We start from the raw sequence: 23,480 nt of genomic DNA, 5'->3' as shown, positions 1-23,480 counted from the left end.
GCAATTCTCTTTATTATAAACCATTAATTTGGCGGCGTGAATCCAAATGAATCTGTTTCGTTCCTTTCCGTGACCTCCCCCAACAGATCAACCACAAGTTCAGGACACGTGGCTTGCATGGACAAAGGAAATTATCTGTTTCAGATGGGGCCATTTAGTTGGCAATCCTCGGATTTTTTATATATATATTTCTGACTGCATGCGAAGTAGTGTTAACCTTAATACCAATAATTCGAGACATATCATTCGATATCTCTTTAACTGTCCTGTCTTATAATAAATATTTACTTTCCTGGTGTTTTTCGCCTTTCATATCTCTACAGATTTTAATGATGGTCATTTTCTCATGAATGCGCTGCAGTCGTGGATACTGCTTGCCCGTACGCGGATGAATCTTGATAGATATAGAACATCTATTTCAATGGTTGGAAATTCCGACAAAGCAAATACAAGAAATGAATTTCATTTTTGAAAATACACGGGGGTATGAACTGTGACGCTTCACACACGAAGAATACCGACGCGAAGAGTAGCAATTCATCCTCTCGTGTATTTTCAAAAATGAAATTGATTTCTGAATTACAAGTAAATCCACTTAGAATTTCACATTCGCCTTAAATCAAAACAAAAAAGCTATCCAAAATTGCATGCAATCTTCACATAGTTGCTAATGTTGTTAGATAATATTAATCATAATTGAATTTTAATTCATATTTGCGGAAGCTTTAAGCTGTTGACGAGATCCGTTGAGAGGTGGGATCCGCCTTCAGTTCTACAACTCTTCATCTCTACTCAATTTCTCTGCATGAAGTTCGACATGGAGATTGTCAATAACTAACAACAAAGTGTATGTATATTTTCCACTTCAACTTAAATAATCTTTCGGGAGTTATCGATAAATAATAATGGATATTCTAAAAATAATTTTATTTGATTTAAGGAAACTGTCAATAATTTTAGTCAAACAATGAGATCATTTTCGAGAATATTTTGTGTTTGAAATTGGAGAACATGCAAAGTTTCGTCTTCCTTTTATTACATATTAAAATTCCAGCATCAAATAATATTTGCAACATGATATAAATGACAAGTGAGAATAGAAATTGCTTTACCCTAGAAGGGGGTCGCCTGCACCGAATCACTTTCTGAGACTGAAATGCTCCGGGGCGGCAATCAAGAAGCAACTTATATTTATGGTTGAGAAGTTCTTAATTGTGAAGCGCATTTTTCATACATACTTTTCACGCAGTAAACTTTTTTTTATGCATTTGTCCCCATTTTGAGTGTATGTTTCTTTATGTGATGTGCTTTGTCCTCAGATAAAATTAGGTTGAATCTACAGATAGCTAAACTACACAGGGTGAGGGGTCTACGTATTACACTAATGGTACGGTAAATGTCATACAATATACTCTAGTAACTGTTATGTACAATGTACCAAGTATATTCAACAACGGACTGTAAATAGTCCGATAGTACATGTATTACCCCTGCCATACTGACGTGTATGCCGAAAAATATTAAACACAACATCTTCCAAATCTTATTTGGTTATTTAGCTTGCAACAAAAAAAAAACTGTTTAAAAAATAATGCATATATATAACGTTCTGTGTCGTTCAAAGTCAGTTTGACTGCATCAACCAAATATGCAATCGTTACCATTTTTCCAAAACTGCTAGATCAAATAAAACACTGTAGCCCAAGGTACACTTTATTTCTAGTGTATACATGTATTTATTAAATGTCCCACTCTCTTTGTATGCATTATGCCCCACCTCTATTTTGTGCTAATGAACAAATATATGCATACATGTAGTATTTATATATTCATACCCCTTGGAAATATTGTATATATAATTACGAAATCAAAGTTATGTAACTCATGTACCATTGTGAATGATTTGAGCGATGAAATGAAATGAATAGAACAATGATACTGCGAAATATCTTCATTTTCAATTTTTGCCTTCAGTGCGATTAGTACCTTTACTGTTTCCTTTGTAGTTGAATGTGAACATTGTGCGTATATAATTAAATCTTGATAAATATAGAACGACTACTTCAGCGGCTGGGAATTCCGACATAGATGAAAGTCAAATGTAAATATAAAAAATTGATGTCATTTAAAACAAAACAAAAATACACGAGGGTATGAACAGCATCGCTTCGCTTCAGCGTACTTCACATGACGTATGTTCGTGTAAAACATCGCAGTTCATGACCCCATGTATTTTCTAAAATGACATGTATTTCTTAAATTGCATCCCGTGAAAAGTAAACCGGATTCACCGTACTATATGTTTTGTTTTGCACGATACGGGGGTCAAACGTCAATATCAATACATGGGATCAAATGTCATTACATAAACAGATTTCAAGAATTTGAAAAATCATGGTTTTTAAAAATATATTTTCTATTTACAATGGCGTTAAACAAATGGTCTCTGATTGGGTTTGGATTTGAACTTCTTCACCATGGACACCCCGGATGTCATTTCCATCCGGCGTTTTTATAGACAATTTTGATTTAGTTCTGGCTAGAGATGGGGTTATTGTTAAGCTTTCGATCCCTCTCTGCCACTTTAGCTGAATGTTTTCTGCTTCGATCCTCAGTCCACTTTGCGTCTCCACGGTTACCAAATTTCCTCCTGGGGGATTTGAGTTGTTTATTTCTAATTCAACCGAACTCGGATATTTGTTTTGTTTGATATCTATGCTGCCTGTTGAAAAGGAAACATCTGGAGTAGTTATTCCAGAATCTTCCTCGGATTCACAGGGAAACTTGGTGCCTCTTTGTTTATAAGTTTTTAAATTTTGAATCCATCGTTTACAAGTCTTCCCATTCGATTCTCCATTTCTCGGTTTCACTTTGTTTCTTACAATTTCGTCTTCATTGAAAATGTTTTCACCTTTGCCATCTTTTAAAGCTGAATGCAAATATTCATTTTGACATGTGTCCATTTCTACCCAAAATAACTCAAGAAACGCGCAGTCGGCCGTTGTAATGTCAAAAGGATGATTATAGCCGGTCATTTCCATAAAACCTGAGCAACCGTTAGCTAGTCCTACATCATTACTGCAACCAGACATCCCCTCCAAACTTAAATGACAATCAGCTGGACCTATTTCATTCGACACAGCATAGTCATGCTTGTCGAAATTGTATTTTTGACGTAGAAAATCCACGTGATATTGGCAAACATTTCCTATTGATAAATCTTCCTCCCTTTTGATTGACTTTGGAATTTCTCTCGATAAAACTGGGATATATTCTTCGCAGCAGCAGTGAGAAACACGATAACAGCATTCCTCTCCTTTAATTCGGAGAGAATTTCGATGAAATTTAAACAAATGCTGTACAGACTCATCTCTTTCGCAATCCATTGCCCGAATGTACTTACATGCATCTGTGTTTGTACAAATGGCAGTAGACATGTGTTCATCTGGACGGTTTGATTGCAGTATCAAACTGCTGGATAAGCCAATACCGAATTTATCAGCATCCCTGTCCTCCGTACTGCTGGGGAAATTCCTCAGCAGATGTTCAGGTCCCGCGTGACTACTGGTGAGATTTCTCCGCAAACATTCAGGTCCCATGTGATTGTTGGTGAGATTCCTCCGCAGACATTCCGGTCCCACGTGACTATTGGTGAGATTTCTCAGCAGACGTTCAGGTCCCGCGTGACTACCGGTGAGACATTCGGGTCCCGCGTGATTGTTCGTGAGATTTCCCGGCAGACATTCGGGTCCCGCGTGACTGCTGGTGAGATTCCTCGGCAGATATTCGGGTCCTACGTGAACCAACTGGGGCTGTATTTTTCTCGGTTTCAAATGCGTTTTTTCACAGTTTGATAACGCAAAACTTTCTATAACAACATAATCTAAATCGTGTTTTAGCTCTTGGTTCCCCTCCCATTTGCGATGCCCATCTGTAAAACGAATTCTTCTTATTAGAATTAGTACAGAGTCTATTTTTTCCTTCTTTAGATAGCATCAAAATATTCTTTTATCTATTACCAGACGTGGTATGATGTAAATAAATTTCTGTAGAATTACATTGTACGATCGGAGCTAAAAGTAAACATAAAAATTACGAAGTTAAGGAATGATAAGCCATGTTATTCCGTCGTTAGTATGTACAAAACCCATACACACCGCTTTAAAGCTGCTCACATTTTATGATAAATGGTGCAAAAAACACCAATACTTGTAATTTTTTCCTTTGAAAAAGAAAACAATAGATCTAAATATATCAATTTGTTCAACAATATTGGTTCGTTTCTTTCAAACATTATAACACCGGATCGAATTCGACAACTAATCTGAACATAAACATCAATTACCAAAATCATTATCAGGAGCCAGTTCTTTATTTAGTCCTTGTCCCTCTGAACCCAAATGTCGATGTCTTACAGACGCTTTTCCTTCCTGTAAATCACGCAGTGACTCCGTGCAGCGCTTGATATGATTCCACCGATCCTCTTTAACATCAATTATTTCAGAATAGTGATAAGAATGTCTAGGTTGTGCAGAGTTTTCTAATGAATCTGAAAAGTGATATCAACATTTTGAAAAAGAGCATTTCGTATTGTATTTTTGTATAGTTTAGAACAAAGTGCAAAAGGCTCTATTCTTTAATCGCCATGAACCCATAGATTCTCACATATTACTTAGATATATACTGAAGGAAGTATCACATCAAAGCAATTGCATGTTAAACGAAACTAAATTTCCAATGTTTTTGCCTTTGATATCTTTACAAATTGTAATGAAAACCGTTTCGTCATGAACGCATTATGGTTGCAAGACAGCAAGTAATACACATGCATGGATGAGTCTTGATGAATATTGTACATCTTAACAATGAAAGTAGAATAAAAATATAAGGAATAACTTGATTTTTGAAAATGCATATGGGCATGGACTATGTACAACGCTTCACGCGGGCATCCTTTTCACGCAGTGCGTTAACGCTTCACGCGGGCATCCTTTTCACGCAGTATATATCCAATGACTCTTCGGGAAAACTGTTGTAAAAACACTTGTTGTTTAGAATTCAATGTCATGTTTTGACGGAGGAAAACTTAAATCTACACACAACTAGGTCCCACTTTTATTTGCTAAATCATATCTGGATCATGAGATGTATAGTAATTAGGAAAGAAGTGTCCTTATTTCCTATAAACGTAAAACATATCAAAATATGTAATAACATTTTAATTACTTTGACATCACCATCAAGAGTGAGTTGAGGTAACAATACAAGTCAAACCAATGTAGGATTTAGAAAGCAGCTATGACGATCTCATGCAAGCGTATGAATCTGATATAACGTTTCAGTTTCTTTATTTCCGTGAGCCATTCACTGTTCACATTCACTTTTAAATTGATGAATTTTCCAAGTTACAGCCGCAGTTTGATATGATTAATGTGCAGCCATTCAAAGCATAATTAAAAATAAATATTTCCACCTCGTTAGTGATGCATAAACAGTATTACATTATTATTACATGTAAATATATATGACTTTCTGATATGTTGAAGTGTACTTTATGCTGCTGAATCTAAGTTGTGTGCGTGAATACACATCCGGTCCATTATACCGTGGGTTTTTATGTCTGGATCTGCATTGAAATTCATTTTCAAGTCTTTGTAAATATATATACAAATACTCCTGAAAAAATTGAAGAAACTAGTCCTAATATCACAAGGCACTGACTTCTAAGTCAGAAACCATTCACATGTATTTACTCGTTGGGTTGTTTAATTTTTCACTCATCTAGATTAAACGCCACATATTTTAGTGAAGAGCTGTAAATTTCGACGCATGTACTTCGCTTACGGTCGTAGCAATGGGGGGTCCTTTATCGAGCTAACTCCTACCGTGAAATGGGACCTCCGTCTGGAAGGTATATCCGAAAGACCAGAGTCTCTATTCGTAACGTGGTGGAGCACACGCACTATCTCTCAATGATAGTCCAAAAACCTGAGACTGCGGGTAGGCATATTGAATTAACAAATCACTCCAAGAGCAATGATTCTAAGATTCCCCCCCCCCCCAAAGCAGTCCCAATACTTCACCATGAAGACGTCGTGGTCTGTCTTTACTTCTGAGAAATAGTTCACTATATATACGACGCGGTCAAACACAAACATACGTCATCGACCAATTATTTAAGTGGTAAATTAATTAGATAATGAGGCTCAAACTAACACAGAATGGCAATGACCTATACCTTAGAGGAAAAAAACATTAAACTTAAGTAATGCCTATTCTAACATAGTTAACAATACTGCCACATTAATCTTTGCTAACCAGTGTTTTCTTTAAGGCATAGATGCTGAGAAGATCAAACGTTGGTCTAAGAGAATGGGCACCTATAGATCGCACTGAGTCCTAAAGATCTGGTACAAATGATTAAACAATAAAATGTTGTTTTATCGGGTGATGAAGTATTGCAGAAAATCATAAACCGCTTCGCAAATTTTTCTGCAATGATTGCTACTTTCATCACCCGATAAACAACAAAGAAAGACATTTTATTGCTGATATTTTTTATGTCTTTTTTTTTTTTTTTTTTTTTTAGATATAGACTAGATTTAAATGCTAAAATATAATATCGATGACCATTTCGTTACTCAAACGAAACAGCCAGTAACCCTGTAACCTTGATGACGATCCATATTTGGTAATGATTACGCGGACAGGTGGTGGTACACACAAAAAACCCCGGATCATTCTAGTACATTAGTACAGTCATTTAAGAATCAAAGTTTTGAAAAAGTATTATTATATCAGACCCTCTGTCTTTAAATTAATTCAACTTTTATCGACACAGAATGTAAAGGAATTATGTAACTTGGGTAAATTTATTAAGAATTCCTTTGAAATTAGAAATACCAATGTATAAGCACAATTTCTATTCTTTCTTGACCTTTATATGATTTTAGATTTATTACATTGTATACTATGTCTATAAGCTGTATTTGCTTTTGACTAATAAACAACAACAATAGTTTGCAACAAACGTGTATTCATTGTCTTTGATGAAAGCAATGTCAGTTTCAAAATAAGTATAAGTGAAAAGATTCTTGCAAAATGAAATGCTGTGTCTATAAATTTCAAATGGAATGAGAGGCCGTGAAAGCCCTCTGTGAGATGGAGATTAAATACACATGTATGTTGTATGTACAGTAGTCCTGCAGAGAACAAAAACTGCATTCCCCAACATTTCTGTACAGCTTTATAGTAAATCAAATATCGACGAAACAGCAAATGTTTATACAGAAATCAAAAAATGTGTTGAGCTAGAGCTTACTGTCAATATGTTTTTGTCACTATAACTTGATTTTACTCCAGCTAGCAAAATGTTCCACAGCAATTTACATTTTTCTATCATACACACGCACATGGAGAGAGAGACAGACAGACAGACAGAGAGAGTTTCTTATTTTTTGGTTACTTCAACATTCGTCATTGTACTCAATAATTAGTAAATATCTCTTTCAAGAGTTACATGTATATTTGCGTTGTGAGAGGATTGATCCTCTTCTTAGATGCAGTGATGAAAGGTGAAGATAACGAACAGTGATCAATCTCCTAACTCCTATAAGCAATACAAAATACATGTAGATAGTTGGGCACACCAGAGATGGGATCAGATGCCTAGTAGGAGTAAGCATCCCCTGTCAAACGATCACACCCGCCGTGAGCCCTATATCCTGATCAGGTAAACGGGGTTATCCGTAGTCAAAATCAGTGTGCCAAGAACGACCTAACCATCAGTATGAAACACGTCAGACAACATTTGACCCAATGGTAGGTTGTATTGACGAACTAGGTCGTTATATAATGACCATAGTGATACATGTATATTGATTTCAGCTATTGTCTTTCTCATGATACATGTGGGGAAAGTTGGGCGGTATTTGTATATATATACAATGAAATAAATAAACAAACAAACAACAACAAAAACACCATAGGGTTCACAAGAAGGCAGTGTTTCATAATACCCAGTATATTCTACAACCGATGTGTTTATGACTGATATCCATTGCAAGTATTTTCTGCTGGGTTTGCGACTTAACTCTCAACTATGTGTTATTTCAATGAAAAAGACACCCAAATTACACTAGCACTTGATATATAAACCCCTTTGCCAGGCAAGCAATAAAACGCATAGGCCTATGTACCATGCTTTCTAAAGTCTTACCATTCACCTGTATGTATGGGATATCTATTCGGAAAGGTTCGCCGGACATGCAAGCACCTGTGATATGATTTTATAACAAACATTAATCGAAACAAGAATCTTTTCCATGACTTTGATAAGTACATGTATGTGGATTTTCAACATACAATGGCGATGTTCTATACACCTTTATCTCGGGGACATTTCATCAATCATAAGGGGCGGATCAGAAGATCGATGTAGGATAAAAATCTAAATTCAAATAGTTAAGGGGAGGGAGGGTAAAAATTCCAGTAAGTTTCTGTCACCCGACATCGATTACACGTTTGTGGGAAAAGAAAAAGAAGACAAATGACTGTTGAAAACAACATGATATTACATTTTAATGAACATTTAATAGTTTTAATGTTGAAGAAACTGTAGACAGGGTATACAGAGTGTTATTTATACACGTATGTATTTACTTGTTCTTACGATTAGTTGCAACATTCCTCATATCTAGCTTTAAGGGGTGGGGGGTCTTGGTGAAAACGGTGTGAATTTAGTTTTTTTGTCAGACATTGTACTTTTGATCTCGCCCCTAAATGATATCGGTTTTCACAACCTACATTGTATCATGCAGGTGTGACTGAAAGGAATCCAGTTTGATACAAGTACAAGCATCGTTGGCTGCCAAAATCCAATGGTGCATTGTTACAGCCAACTCGTGCCAATATTCACCAATATAAGTTCAATAACCCTATGATAAAGCAATGCATTATAAGGAATAAGGATGTTATATTCTTGTATCAGACAAATACCATGATAAGAACTTACCCATGTCAAATATTTTCTCGGTGATGACTGATTGTTGATCAATTGTTGACAATTAACACACCCATTTCATCGTAGAAGTAGTGCTTTGAAAAGATCTGTAAACATAAAATGACAGGTTTAAAATGAGACTAGTTTTTTTTTCTGTATGTGTTTGGTGTTATCGTGATACTTGGACGCAGTTTGTACTGGTAGTTTGAATGAACATTTATGAAGGTTCCTTGACCTTGGTTTATACCTTTGTGAATATTTCTTGACCTTGGCTTATACCTTTGTGAATATTTCTTGACCTTGGCTTATACCTTTGTGAATATTTCTTAACTTTGGTTTATACTTTTGTGAATATTTCTTGACCTTAGCTTATACCTTTTGAAGATTTCTTGACCTTAGCTTATACCTTTGTGAATATTTCTTGACCTTGGTTTATACCTTTGTGAATATTTCTTGACCTTGGCTTATACCTTTGTGAATATTTCTTGACCTTAGCTCATACCTTTGTGAATATTTCTTGACCTTAGCTTATACCTTTGTGAATATTTCTTAACCTTGGTTTATACTTTTGTGAATATTTCTTGACCTTGGCTTATACCCTTTGAATATTTCTTGACCTTAGCTTATACCTTTGTGAATATTTCTTGACCTTGGCTTATACCTTTGTGAATATTTCTTAACCTTGGTTTATACTTTTGTGAATATTTCTTGACCTTGGCTTATACCCTTTGAATATTTCTTGACCTTAGCTTATACCTTTGTGAATATTTCTTGACCTTGGTTTATACCTTTGTGAATATTTCTTGACCTTGGCTTATACCTTTGTGAATATTTCTTGACCTTGGTTTATACTTTTGTGAATATTTCTTGACCTTGGGGCCAATGTTTGTGGGTAAGCAAAATTTTGCTTGTTCGTAAGGACGTAATTTCGTGGGTAAGCGATACGATGTCACTAGGAGAGATAACTCTACTTGGTTAAAAAAAATGTTCGAGGACACGTAAATTCATGGGTAAGAGTGACCCACGAAATCCACGAATATCAATCCCCCACGAACAATGATTATTCCCTCTTGTAATACTCTACTCGCGGTAGTGTTTTGCACTTGCACACAATAAAACTTCCCACACTTTACAATTTGAAGTGATTACCTAGATTTGAGCCGGTGGAAATGCAAGTCGAAGAAACCGAAAATATGCGAACTTATGCAAATATTACGAACTATTCATTTCTTATTACATATCGGCCCATAATAAGTAGGATTGATTGATTGATTGTATATTGTTTAACGTCCCTCTCGAGAATATTTCACTCATATGGAGACGTCACCAAGACCGGTGAAGGGCTGCAAAATTTAGGCCTATGCTCGGCGTTTACGGCCTATCAACAGGGAAGGATCTTATCGTGCCACACCTACTCTGACACGGGACCTCGGTTTTTCCGGTCTCATTCGAAGGACCGCCCCATTTAGTCGCCTCTTACGACAAGCAAGGGGTACTGAGGACCTATTCTGACCCGGATCCCCACAGGACGGGATTGAGTGTGAATTTAAAGTTTAGGATAGGATATATGCTACATGTTCAAATATTGGATTAAATGTTAATACAATGTTACAAGTTGGTAGTGTGACATTTGCCTGGATACCAATTCATAAAAGTTAAAAATACAACAAATCACTGATTGTGTACAGCGAATAGGAGAATTTTTTTTTTTACACATATAATGATTTATCATCATTGTAAGAGAAAAATGTTTTGTTTCTTGTGAGCCAATTGGCACAGCATGTCCTTTCTCCATGGACAGAGAAACTAAATTTTAAACTTGCTCACTTTGTTATTTGCAACGATCTGAGTGTCGCAACATTATTATTTCTCTAGACCCGGCAATACTTTTGTAGATTTATTTATTTATTATTAATTTATCAATTTGTGTGTGGGTTGTTGTTTTTTCGGTAACAAATTTATTGTTGCACTTTTTTGGTATAATTCTTCAAACCACGGCCATGACTTTTAAAAAAGATTAATATGCTAAAAACCAAGGTCATATCACAGAAACGAATTTTCATTTCAAACACATGCGTTTAATGATATTTCTTTCTACAGTAAACCCCAGTTAATTAAAACGGAAAAGTTTCCAGGCTTTATACAATTTCCAAATGACATACTCCAACATGTATTGATTTATTGCGTCAGCATCGATAGAGGGCACCTGATTAAAACTAGAAAATGAAATAGAAAACAGGAGGAGTGTTGTGATTTTACTCACTGTGTTTTATCTTCCATATTTTCTGAATTTCGTGCTAATATTTCGAAAAGCATGGAAATATGTTTTTGAACAACAAAGAACTACTCTGAACTCCGACGACAAAACAGCAAACCGATTCGTAATCGGTTACCTTTATGGATATTTCTTGATTTTGGTTTTTAACTTTATAAATGTTTCCTTACTTTGGTTATTGCTTTGTTGATATTCATATTATTCGTTAATGTTTATATTATTTGTTTATATTCATATCAAGCTTTACATATTTTCCCCTTACTTTGCGTTACCGTTAGTCAAATTTCCTCGTATGGTTTGCCGTTAGTCAAATTTCCTCGTGTGGTTTGCCGTTAGTCAAATTTCCTCGTGTGGTTTGCCGTTAGTCAAATCTCCTAGCTTGGTTTACCGTTAGTCAAATTTCTTCCTGTGGTTTACCGTTAGTCAAATTTCCTCGTGTGGTTTACCGTTAGTCAAATTTCCTCGTGTGGTTTAAGTGGTTTACCGTTAGTCAAATTCCCTTACTTTGGTTTCCCAGGATATGTTCCATTACCTTCGTTTACCTTTACACATATTACCTTACATCAGTCTATTGATATACTGCGAAAGGTATACATATATATAGTACATTTATAGCCCAACAATGTTTGATTTCAATTTCTGTTTTATGCAATTCACACTTAACTCCATTGCCAGAGAAAATATATCAAAGATTCAGTTATCGAAAATAGCAAAAAAAATTCCCGTTATTGGATCTTAAACAGTAGAACTGTTCTGTGACCCATTCCTTACTCGAAATGAATGTACATCTTACCTACGTTATTGGAATCAGGAGGTCGTGGTCCGAAACAATGAATCCTGGACACAGGTACCTGTGTTATATGACTCGACAGCGGTAACACACGGGGGATTTCGGTTTACGCTAATAAATGACCATTAGGGAGAACGATAATGAAGGAATTATTCATTACTTCATGACCTTATGCATGGAGTTCATAGAGCTGGATAACGTATCTTATTAACTGAACGAGTGCACAATTAAAACCGTAATAAGGTTTTACATCAAAATTTACCATGTTTACGACGAAACGTATTTTTCTTGTACTTTAATTATTGTTTGAGCTGTATATGTTGTCCTGTAGGACACAAAGCCAGGAAACTAGAACAAGATTTTCATTTCATCTTGAAAAATTTGACTGCGTGTAAAAAGGAACCAGTTGTACATATTTGAGTTAAGTTTTCTCTCTCTCTCTCTCTCTCTCTCTCTCTCTCTCTCTCTCTCTCTCTCTCTCTCGCACACATAAACACGTATATACACACGCACGTGCCCGCGTATGAAGCAGCAGAAACGTTGAGTAGTAGGTACAAGACACACATGAAGCTCGTGTGATTTCGCCTCATACCACTGTTATCAACAATATACAAGATTTAGGATTATTTGTTTTGATTATATTTACAACAGGAGTGAGATGCTTACACTGAAAAAGTAATTAAACCTTGCTTGAAATAAAACCATTCTTAATCTATATGAATCACAGAACACAGGATGACATGTTAAACATGACGTTTAGCTGTAAGTTTTGACATTTTGACAAAAATTGACCATTTTTCTTCTAGAAAATATGGAGCTCACGCTTGGGCAATCTTTATATAACACCATGAATTTATCTTTTTCAGTATAAATTTGCAATAGACATATGACATGCACATTTGAACTAGATTAGAGTAAAATTGGTATTATTTGCTTGATATGGCTGTAAATATCGGAGACGAACTACATGTATGTAAAACTGTATTTGACATAATCTGGTTTACATTGAAATCTATATAACATAATATTTAGTCTTTCTTCAAAGCTTTAAGATTTGGTGATTCCTCGCTCACTATATTTGGTGGTTCCTCGCTCACTATATTTGGTGGTTCCTCGCTCACTATACTTGGTGATTCACCGCTCACTATATTTGGTGGTTCATCGCTTACTATATTCTGTGTTTCTATCAACACAGCTCACTATATTTGGTGGTTCACTGCTCATAATGTTTGCTGGTTCACCGCTCACTATATTTGGTGGTTCACCGCTCACTATATTTGGTGGTTCACCGCTTACTATATTCTGTGTTTCTATCAACACAGCTCACTATATTTGGTGGTTCATCGCTTACTATATTCTGTGTTTCTATCAACACAGCTCACTATATTTGGTGGTTCACCGCTTACTATATTCTGTGTTTCTATCAACACAGCTCACTATATTTGTCGGTTCACCGCTCACTATATTTGGTGGTTCACCGCTCACTATATTTGGTGGTTTACCGCTAATTATATTTGCTGGTTCACCGCTAACTTTATATGATGGTTCTCCTGACACAGCTCACTATTTTTGGTGGTTCACTGCTCATTATGTTTGGTGGTTCACCGCTCGCTTTATATGATGGTTCACTGCTCATTATAGTTGGTGGTTCACCGCTCGCTCTATTTGATGGTTCACTGCTCATTATATTTGGTGGTTCACCGCTCACTTTATTTGGTGGTTCACTGCTCATTATGTTTGTTGGTTCACCGCTCACTATATTTGCTGATTCACCGCGCACTATATTTGTTGATTCATCGCTCACTATTTTTGCTGGTTCATCGCTCACTATATTTGGTGGTTCATCGCTCGCTTTATTTGGTGGTTCACTGCTCATTATAGTTGGTGGTTCACTGCTCACTTTATTTGCTGGTTCACTGCTCATTATGTTTGCTGGTTCACCGCTCACTATATTTGCTGATTCACCGCGCACTATATTTGTTGATTCATCGCTCATTATAGTTGCTGGTTCATCGCTCACTATATTTGCTGGTTCATCGCTCACTATAGTTGCTGGTTCATCGCTCACTATAGTTGCTAGTTCACTGCTCATTATATTTGGTGGTTCACTGCTCATTATATTTGCTGGTTCACCGCTGACTATATTTGCTGGTTCATCGCTCACTTTACTTGATAGTTCACTGAGGGTGTCCGGGTAGCGCAGAGGTAGCACTCTCACTTCTCACCGCTGCGACCCGAGTTTGATCCCCGTGATCGGCAGTAGTTGTATGTGAGAGGGTATAGCGGTCACCCCCTCGGACACGTGGGTTTCCTCCGGGTACTCCGGTTTCCTCACACATAAATGACCCCCGAGCGCTAACATTTGTGCATCAAAGGACCCCATTGGAAATAAGCTTTCGAGTTTTCATGGTTTATCCTTTGCATTTATGTATGTTTGTTTGTATGTATGTATGTATATACCGAATAAACATTTATTTTTATTCACTGCTTATTATGTTTGGTGGTTCTACTGACACTGATCAATAATTCCATTCATACTGCTCACTATTTTTGTTTGTTAAACCGAGACTTCTTACTACACACGGTGGTTCCTCTGACACTTGTGGTTCCTCTGACACTTGTGGTTCTTCTGACACTTGTGGCTCTTCTGACACTTGTGGTTCTTCTGACACATGTGGTTCCTCTGACACGTGGTGATTCCACTGACACGTGGTGGTTCCACTGACACTTGGTGGTTCCTCTGACACTTGTGGTTCCTCTGACACTTGTGGTTCCTCTGACACTTGTGGTTCCTCTGACACTTGTGGTTCTTCTGACAATTGTGGTTCCTCTGACACTTGTGGTTCCTCTGACACTTGTGGTTCTTCTGACACCTGTGGTTCCTCTGACACTTGTGGTTCTTCTGACACCTGTGGTTCCTCTGACACGTGGTGATTCCACTGACACGTGGTGGTTCCACTGACACTTGGTGGTTCCTCTGACACTTGTGGTTCCTCTGACACTTGTGGTTCCTCTGACACTTGTGGTTCTTCTGACACTTGTGGTTCTTCTGACACCTGTGGTTCCTCTGACACGTGGTGATTCCACTGACACGTGGTGGTTCCACTGACACTTGGTGGTTCCTCTGACACTTGTGGTTCCTCTGACACTTGTGGTTCCTCTGACACTTGTGGTTCTTCTGACACCTGTGGTTCCTCTGACACGTGGTGATTCCACTGACACGTGGTGGTTCCACTGACACTTGTGGTTCCTCTGACACTTGTGGTTCCTCTGACACTTGTGGTTCCTCTGGCACTTGTAGTTCTTCTGACACCTGTGGTTCCTCTGACACTTGTGGTTCTTCTGACACCTGTGGTTCCTCTGACACTTGTGGTTCTTCCGACACCTGTGGTTCCTCTGGCACTTGTGGTTCTTCCGACACCTGTGGTTCCTCTGACACGTGGTGATTCCACTGACACGTGGTGGTTCCACTGACACGTGGTGGTTTCTCTGACACTTGGTGGTTCCTCTGACACTTGGTGGTTCCTCTGACACTTGGTGGTTCCGCTGTCAATTGTTATCAAACTTGGCGATTATTCTGACACTGCTCCCTGTACATCGTGGTTCTGACATCTCTCACAAGACATGGATTATCTACTGTCACTTCTCACTTCGTGGTTCGGCCAACCACGACAATTATACATGGTGGTTTTACAACAATCTTTTAATTGAAACTTCAGTTCTAATTAATCCCTAAATGCTAATACAAATTAATTAATTCAGCCCTTTATTCTGCCATTTTTTGTCAAAGAGAATGATATAAAACAAGCATAATAATTTACCTGAACATTTCTGTTTCCTTTAAAAGTGCTTAGAGTTTGATATGGATATTACAATCACTGTAACTGTCGATTCTTATTCATTGTAATTGTGGATTTTTATTCACTTTGGATTGTTATTAATTGTAATTGTAGATATTCTTTGCAATTGTGGATTAAAAAGCGACGTAATTCTAGATCATAAATCGTAGCAATTTGTCAATTGTTGTATACTGTAATAGCTGATGATGATTGAGTGTGATAATGAATTATTTTTCGCTATAGTCATAGATTATTTGATTCGATGTAATAGCGAATTGTTATTCTAAATGATTCTGGTCTACTGCATTGTAATTCGTCATAACTGTGGATTAAAAGTCGATATGGTTTGAAAAATTAAAAAAAAAAAGCTTTCACTCCGATTCAACGATTGAATATAATTTGCAAAAATCGTGATGAGTAATTTAATCAAAAGACTGCCGACCAATCACTGGATAGTAAATCTCTATGTATATTGTCTAATCCGACTGTCGACCAATCACAGGGTGGTAAATCTATATGTATATTGTCTAATCCGACTGTCGACCAATCAGGGGATAGTAAATCAATTGTATATTGTCTAATCCGACTGTCGACCAATCACAGGGTGGTAAATCTATATGTATATTGTCTAATCGGAATGTCGACCAATCACAGGGTGGTAAATCTATATGTATATTGTCTAATCGGAATGTCGACCAATCACAGGGTGGTAAATCTATATGTATATTGTCTAATCGGAATGTCGACCAATCACAGGGTGGTAAATCTATATGTATATTGTCTAATCCGAATGTCGACCAATCACAGGGTGGTAAATCTATATGTATATTGTCTAATCCGAATGTCGACCAATCACAGGGTGGTAAATCTATATGTATACTGTCTAATCGGATTCTTCTTTTTTCAAAACGATGTAAAACCATAATCAATCAATCAATCTTTTTTTCAAATTCAGGGATTTTTCATTATTATTTTGAGATTTTTTTCATTGAATCCTTACCATTGTTCAAAACCAACACTGTAGGTCTGTAAGTTTAACTAAAGAAATATGACTTATGATTATTCATGACAAAAACTACCCTCACCTTGATGTCAAAATATTTATTTACTCACATAGAATACGAAAAATGCTAGGCAAGCGACCAACGCATGCTCTCTTTTTATGCATTTGTATTTTTTACTATATTACCTAGTTACATTTCACCTCGCTTTATCATCTATTTGGCCTTCAGGGGCAATAAAAGCAAGATTGCCATAAATATTATGTTTTAGCGACACTTTACAGATGGTGTGACATAATTATGTTTTTGGTTTAAGTAATTCATTATGACAAAGATCGTGAAATAGATATATTACAATTCATGTTCCATCGGTGTCACTGGGAAGACCTTGTTTCGAAGGTCTTATTGAAATGTTCTCTTAGTTTCTATTTATGTATTCATCTCAAGGGAGCTAGGGGCGGTTTAACGTGGAAAAGAAAAGTAGAAAATGAAAATATGATTTAAATGTTGCACACGATGGTTTACAAGTGCACTATTTTACAACGTGCAGGGAAATAATATTTCTTTTGATTCAAATGCATTTAATTTGAATTGACTCAAATGTTCAACATAACAGATATGATAGAATTATGTTATATTTTAGGAAAATACAACAATATTTTGTACAGCTTATCTCCGACTTTGATAGAAGCACTTGAAAAAGACGTAAAGCCTGTATTTCGTGCTGAAAGGAAGAAAGCAATCCATCAATTAACGTCCATTTTCATATTTATCATGAAAATATATCACCCTTACAGATGTTTTACATCGACATCAGAATTCTAGTAGTTTATCGCGATTTTGTTTTCCTCCATCTTCACCAATTAAATGAGGAACTTGTCCCGGTCAAGAACTCGGTGTTTGTGTATGTTGGAATGTCTGACCTGTTCAATTGTCCTTCACTGCAGATAACCTTTGGTGGGTAAGCTCGATAACGAAATCACCATCCAACACTTGTTTATTTCTGTTGGATGGATGAAGAGTGTATAGATACTTATTTCTAAGAAAAAAATCTAAGTAAATTTTCAAACAAATTGCAAGTTAAGAGAATGGGTGTATTTCACTTTAAAATGTTTTTATTCTTTGCAATGGAGTTGGGAATCTGTCGAATAACTGGTGGGGAAATTAATGATACGGTTTCAGAAAATAATCTCACTGCAAAAATTGATAGCCTCCTCGCTGTTGTCAAGAAATTGGAGGATCGCCTTAATAGTAATCCTAATCCGGAACTGCTTTCTGATAGCATGTATCACTTCCGGAGGGAAAAGTCGTTGCTTATGGAGATCGCTCAGACTCAGAGCCTCCTGTTTCACGAGGTCCACGAGCAAGCCAAGAAACAAAGTGACATATTTGACGAAATTCTGCAACAAACTAAAGATGGGACGGACGCAATGGATGACTTCCGGTCTAAGCTTGAACAGCAGACGAAGTTGTTGAAATTTATTGAGAAGGACGGTATGAATAAAAAGAGACGGCGAAACAAAATTCTGATGAATTGAACTTGTTAATAGACATCATTGACGCTGGTGAGTTTCTGTTAAATGGAATTTTATATAAATCCTCCTTGTTTGTCTAGCATGCTACATGTAATATATTCTTCTTGAGAAGTAGCTCTCCTGGTTGATGACTAGCCGGATTATAACCGTAGGGAAAAGGTCCGTTGCTTCTACGTGTATATATACACCCTGTTTACTTTCTTTACAATCAAATCTCCATAAAGTAAATCCAATATCTTTTTCTTGTCTGGTGTCACTTATTTTTTTAAAACAGTTTTTTAATATTTTCTTTACAATTGGTTTTTTTATTAATTTTTTTTTTTTTTTACAGATGAAGCTGTGAACAAATTGGTTTATTTTTCTGTGTGTTTACCGTATTTTTTATTCATTTTTTCTTTTACTTTTATCTATTTTTTTTTTTTATTTATTCATTTATATTTTTATTTTATGTGGATAATCTGGATCATGTTGCTGTGATTTTTTTTTATAAGATTATTATTACGATTTCTTTTTTTCTTCTTTTTTTTATTTAAAATATCATGATTTATTTACTTACATTGTTTTGAATGTTGAAATTATATATACAGTGTAAAATAACTAAAAAATATTTTGAGATGTAATATGCAGTTATCTAACAGAGCTTGTACAAATGGTACAAAAAAATAAGACCTAAATCAATTTCTATAATACAATGTGTATGTATTCTTTTCCCGACCAAATATATCTTTCTTTTATGTAGAAAAAAACTCGATCAAAACATCACATTTATTACGGTTCGGTTACAACTCGTTCAATACATCATATCTATTGCAGTTTGGTTATTCGCTAGCCAAGGGTTTACGATCCGCTCCCTAGAGAAGCGGAGCGCTAGAGAATCGGGGTGGATCGTAAAGCTTTGGCTAGCGAAGATGGCGGTCCAGAGGCTCGTGTAATTTTTGTTTTCTTTTCTGACATTTTTCGTTTTTTCTTACATCCTTCAGAGCTATTCTTGACCCCGTGAAACTCAGAGATTTAAAGCTTTATCAAAATACTAACATGTTTTCTTATTCCATGATAATAATCATATTCAATACAGTCTCACATATTTACATTCATACGAAATAGACAACAAAAAAACTGATACATGTACATTTCTCAATTTCACTAAATATCAATAATCATAATACAATATCCTTTATCTTGGTGATTGTTTTATCATTGTTTTGAAAAATAAAGCGTGCAGTTTTGGACAGGTATATTCTTTTTCTATGGTATACAGTTATCCTAGCCTACAAGGTGTATTTTGGGAGAACAAACTGCGTGAAAATAGCCATCTTTAACAATCTGAATCTAAGTTATTCTGATCAAATTGACACCGTCGATTTCTGAAATTCATTCCTCTCTTATATAGTATTTTTTCCAGAAATACCGTAATCCTTGTTTATTATTCACAACCAGTAGAGCTACGATCTCCACACCTTTGATATACGTCTGTGAAAAGAAATTCACTTTCCCCAATACTCTGATCATTATTGATTATGGAAGATTGTTGTCTACTAATTGACACCATGGTGTATGATAATTTCTACCACTGATTTCTTTGTGGTACATTGTAATCTATCATAAGTGCAACTCATTGTTCCTAAATCAGAATTAAATAAGTAAAGGTTTTTCTTGTACAAACTTTTTTTTAAAAAAATAGATAATTGTTGATAAATTCTAATGATTATAATATTCTTGATCAAACTTCATTTTTACATGTATCTGACTGTTTTCAGCAGGAGCACGTATTAAGAAATTTTTTTTTTTTGGCAGGAAGGATAAAAGAGGACATTAGCTAAAGAAAAACGAGCATCATTCGATGTTAACCTCGATCTGGTGAACTCTTATTAGATGCCCTTCTGATAGTGGATACTTACGGTGACGTCCGGTTGTTGACTGCTGGCTGATTTAAATCAGAGGGGACACCTTAACAAACCTATGCATTATACATCTTCTGTACAGTCCAGTCCTATTGTCCTAGATTTGCTGTGTAACTGTGTCCAGTTATTAAGTGAATATAAGAATATTAAGAAAGAGTGTTAAAATAGTACTGATACAAAAAAGTATGGTGTTGCATATCAAACCATTTTTTCACGATTCAGATCCACTGTCAATTTTATACGGAAGTGGCTGTAAATTTCCTTAGCTGTAAATCGACATGGCTGTAAATTGGCTTGAATGTATATGGAATGGCTGTAAATTGACTTAACACTAAATCAGTTTGGCTGGAAATCGACTTGTCTCCATAGCATGTAGAATGCAGTAGTGTAGCTGTGTGTTAATTTCTCATAGTGATCAGAGTACAAGCATGCAATGAAAGTATAAACCAAATAAAATCATTTATTGCACACAACTTGTCACGTTTTGTTCCTATAATGGTATTCAATTTGATGCAGCATATTCACTGTAGTTAGGAAGAAACGGGCGGTGGGTTTTTATATTTATATATACATTTTTATAATGATACATTTATGAATTTACAACATAAGAAGTAAAACAAGACCCTGATTAAAATAAAGAATCTTTCAACAAAAGAACATGTAATTAAATCCGAACTAATCATTATATACTACCATGGTGAAGATCATTAGAGAATGCAAGACAACTGAATGTTAGACTCAAATCCTTCATTGCGGGGAAAACTAACTCTCCACAAGTTCATTACCTTGGTACACACCAAAAAGTATGTGAGTGGTTTTTTGTTGTTGTTTTTTAAATCACTCGTTTTAAACAAATATCAGCAATTGCAATGATAGTAGGCAGGGACTGGTTCACGATTTTTGAAAAAAATATTTCGCATTTTTTATGTTAAACATTAAAAACATAACTCATTTAACATTTAATGTTGACAGCCAAACTTTTGACCCTCTGAATGCAAGATTAAAAGCAATATTTTAGCTTTAGATCTGTGTTATGTAAACAAAGATTCGAGTCTTTTAATGTATACAAACAAACTAGTGAAATATTAATTTTGTCATATAAAGCATCTTAATTTTGCATAGTCACAAATTTTAACTTTTAGATAACACATTCTACCCAAAGAATGCTTGAAATGTGAAAGATATAATAAAAATGGATCGATATCCATTTCTTTTGAAAATCTCGTAAACAATAACATACCGCAATCTTTGTTTACAAAACAAATTACAAACTCTCTAAAATGAGATAATGTGATAATGTATAACCTTAATTTTTATGTGAACTCTTTTAAACACATTAGACAGTAGGTTTGGATCATTAAAAGTGAAAAACAAAATTTTGGGGGAAATCGTGAATCAGTCTCTTTTTAAGAAGCTCCTATGTGTGTTGTTTCATTTTCATATTACAAACTTGATTGCTATAGAGGTATTCTTGTTCTAGCTGTTTTAAAAGTATAAAATATATGATATTCTCATCACTGTACATGTTTCACCATCGTCCTCTACTCATCACGTGATCAGCCGCGGGTATCCGACGGTGATGATTCATGAAGGTACAAGAATTTGAGAAGACTTTTGGAACTATCTAACAACTTATATTATATACATGTAGCAAGGTATTCTTTAAAATAATTATTTCTATGGTATATGTACACAGTTTTGGCAGCCTTTGTCATGGCTTTATTTGAATAGTATACAAATGACAAACATTTTATATCTATGAACTAATCACGTGATCAACGTCGATTTTTGGGAAGTAATGATGCAAGGTTAATAACCAATCAATTTATCAATCAGTCATTCAAACTATGTTTCACTCAAACAGTATAAATAAATAAATGTTTTCAATTAATTAATGTCTCAATCAATCAATCTGATAATCAATCAGTATATCAATGTTTTTTTCAATCAAGCAATGTATTCGACCAATCAATAAATCGATGAAAATAAAGGGGGGAAGGAAACAGAAAAAGCAAAATGCGGCAAATTCATTACAATTCGGCACAAACCAGGTCGCTGTACAGTCATATTAAAGCTTAAATATGGAAATACCAGGTCACCTTCTCCACCGATAAAGAACTGCAGAAACCTCGAAAAATTAACAGCGGCCTTGTAAAGACGGTAGCATTATGATTGGAAAATGTGTGGGAGGGTAGGTTAACTTTTGGTAGAAGTGAATTTAGGATGGGAATAATTATATCGATGTATGCGTAATATTGACGATAAGGATGCAAGAGTTATCCTTCTTAAACGTAACAAACCCTTGACCAATAAACTTCACAGTTTTTTTTCCCAGTTTTTTTTTTTTTATAAATATGACTTAATTTGGGCAGTTTTATCAATCATTCGAATAATGTTTCCTTCAAACAGTATGACAATCACTGTTTTCAATCAATGAATATCTATATCAATTAATCCGACAATCAATCAGTATTTTTAATTTTAATTTTAATATTTTTAATTCAATTAAACCAATGTGTCAATGGATATAAACCAGTTATTGGCAACGGACCAGGAAGGAAACAGAATCGGGGGCAGAACAAGCAAAATATGTATTAATAACGATTGTTATGATTCAAAGAAATTCGCCATAAGCGGGTAAAAATTTTGTCCCAATGTTTGACAAGACTGCAACTTGTAGCAGAGGAATGGTGATTGATTGAAAAGATATTGTTTAACGTCCCTCTCGAGAATCTTTCACTCATATGGAGACGTCACCACTGCTGGTGAAGGGCTGCAAAATTTAGGCCTATGCTCGGCGCTTACGGCCACTGAGCAGGGAGGGATCTTTATCGCGCCACACCTGCTGTGACACAGGGGCCTCGGTTTTTGCGGTATCATCTGAAGGACCGTCCCATTTAGTCGCCTCTTATAACAAACACGGGGGTATATAGTACTGAAGACCTATATATTCTAACCCGGATCCCCACGGAGAAAGGGTGAGGGTATAAACATTCAGGGGCGGATCCAGAAATTGCTGTTAGGGGAGGTGCAACTTTATGAGACAGGGGGTCTGGGGTCCCTCTTGAAGCCCCCATTGGGTCTAGGGCGAAGCCCTGGTAGGGCCAGGGGCGAAGCCCCCTGAAGCTCCTGGATTTT

The 23,480-nt window shown here is 35.9% G+C and overlaps 3 protein-coding genes across 3 annotated transcripts; all 3 read right to left on the bottom strand.

Moving 5' to 3' along the window:
- Nucleotides 1-1,228: 1,228 nt before the first annotated feature.
- LOC125666320 (uncharacterized) lies at nt 1,229-7,428 on the bottom strand. The gene is made up of 2 exons (XM_048899498.2): nt 4,346-7,428; nt 1,229-3,931 (listed from the first exon to the last, which is right to left on the bottom strand). The coding sequence occupies exon 2, from the start codon at nt 3,597-3,599 to the stop codon at nt 2,421-2,423; it is 1,179 nt and encodes a 392-aa protein (XP_048755455.1). The 5' UTR covers nt 3,600-3,931; nt 4,346-7,428; the 3' UTR covers nt 1,229-2,420.
- Nucleotides 7,429-13,600: 6,172 nt separating this feature from the next.
- On the bottom strand, nt 13,601-14,182 carry LOC130050670 (germ cell nuclear acidic protein-like). The gene has a single exon (XM_056150879.1). It carries the CDS (start codon nt 14,180-14,182, stop codon nt 13,601-13,603), a length of 582 nt encoding a protein of 193 aa, XP_056006854.1.
- Nucleotides 14,183-14,585: 403 nt separating this feature from the next.
- LOC130050669 (uncharacterized) lies at nt 14,586-15,895 on the bottom strand. Its single transcript, XM_056150878.1, has 2 exons — nt 15,888-15,895; nt 14,586-15,612 (listed from the first exon to the last, which is right to left on the bottom strand). Exons 1-2 carry the CDS (start codon nt 15,893-15,895, stop codon nt 14,586-14,588), a joined length of 1,035 nt encoding a protein of 344 aa, XP_056006853.1.
- Between the last annotated feature and the right edge of the window lie 7,585 nt (nt 15,896-23,480).

The sequence above is a fragment of the Ostrea edulis genome, chromosome 10 (assembly GCF_947568905.1).
Source record: "Ostrea edulis chromosome 10, xbOstEdul1.1, whole genome shotgun sequence".
In the NCBI taxonomy this organism is placed as follows: domain Eukaryota; kingdom Metazoa; phylum Mollusca; class Bivalvia; order Ostreida; family Ostreidae; genus Ostrea; species Ostrea edulis.
This window is presented reverse-complemented; position numbering and strand designations above follow the sequence as displayed.

Bases quoted from the DNA above. Each gene is read 5' to 3' on its own strand.
- LOC125666320 (XM_048899498.2), bottom strand. From the start codon at position 3,599: ATGGGACCTGAATGTTTGCGGAGAAATCTCACCAGTAGTCACGCGGGA.
- LOC130050670 (XM_056150879.1), bottom strand. From the start codon at position 14,182: ATGAGCAGTGAACCACCAAATATAATGAGCAGTGAACTAGCAACTATA.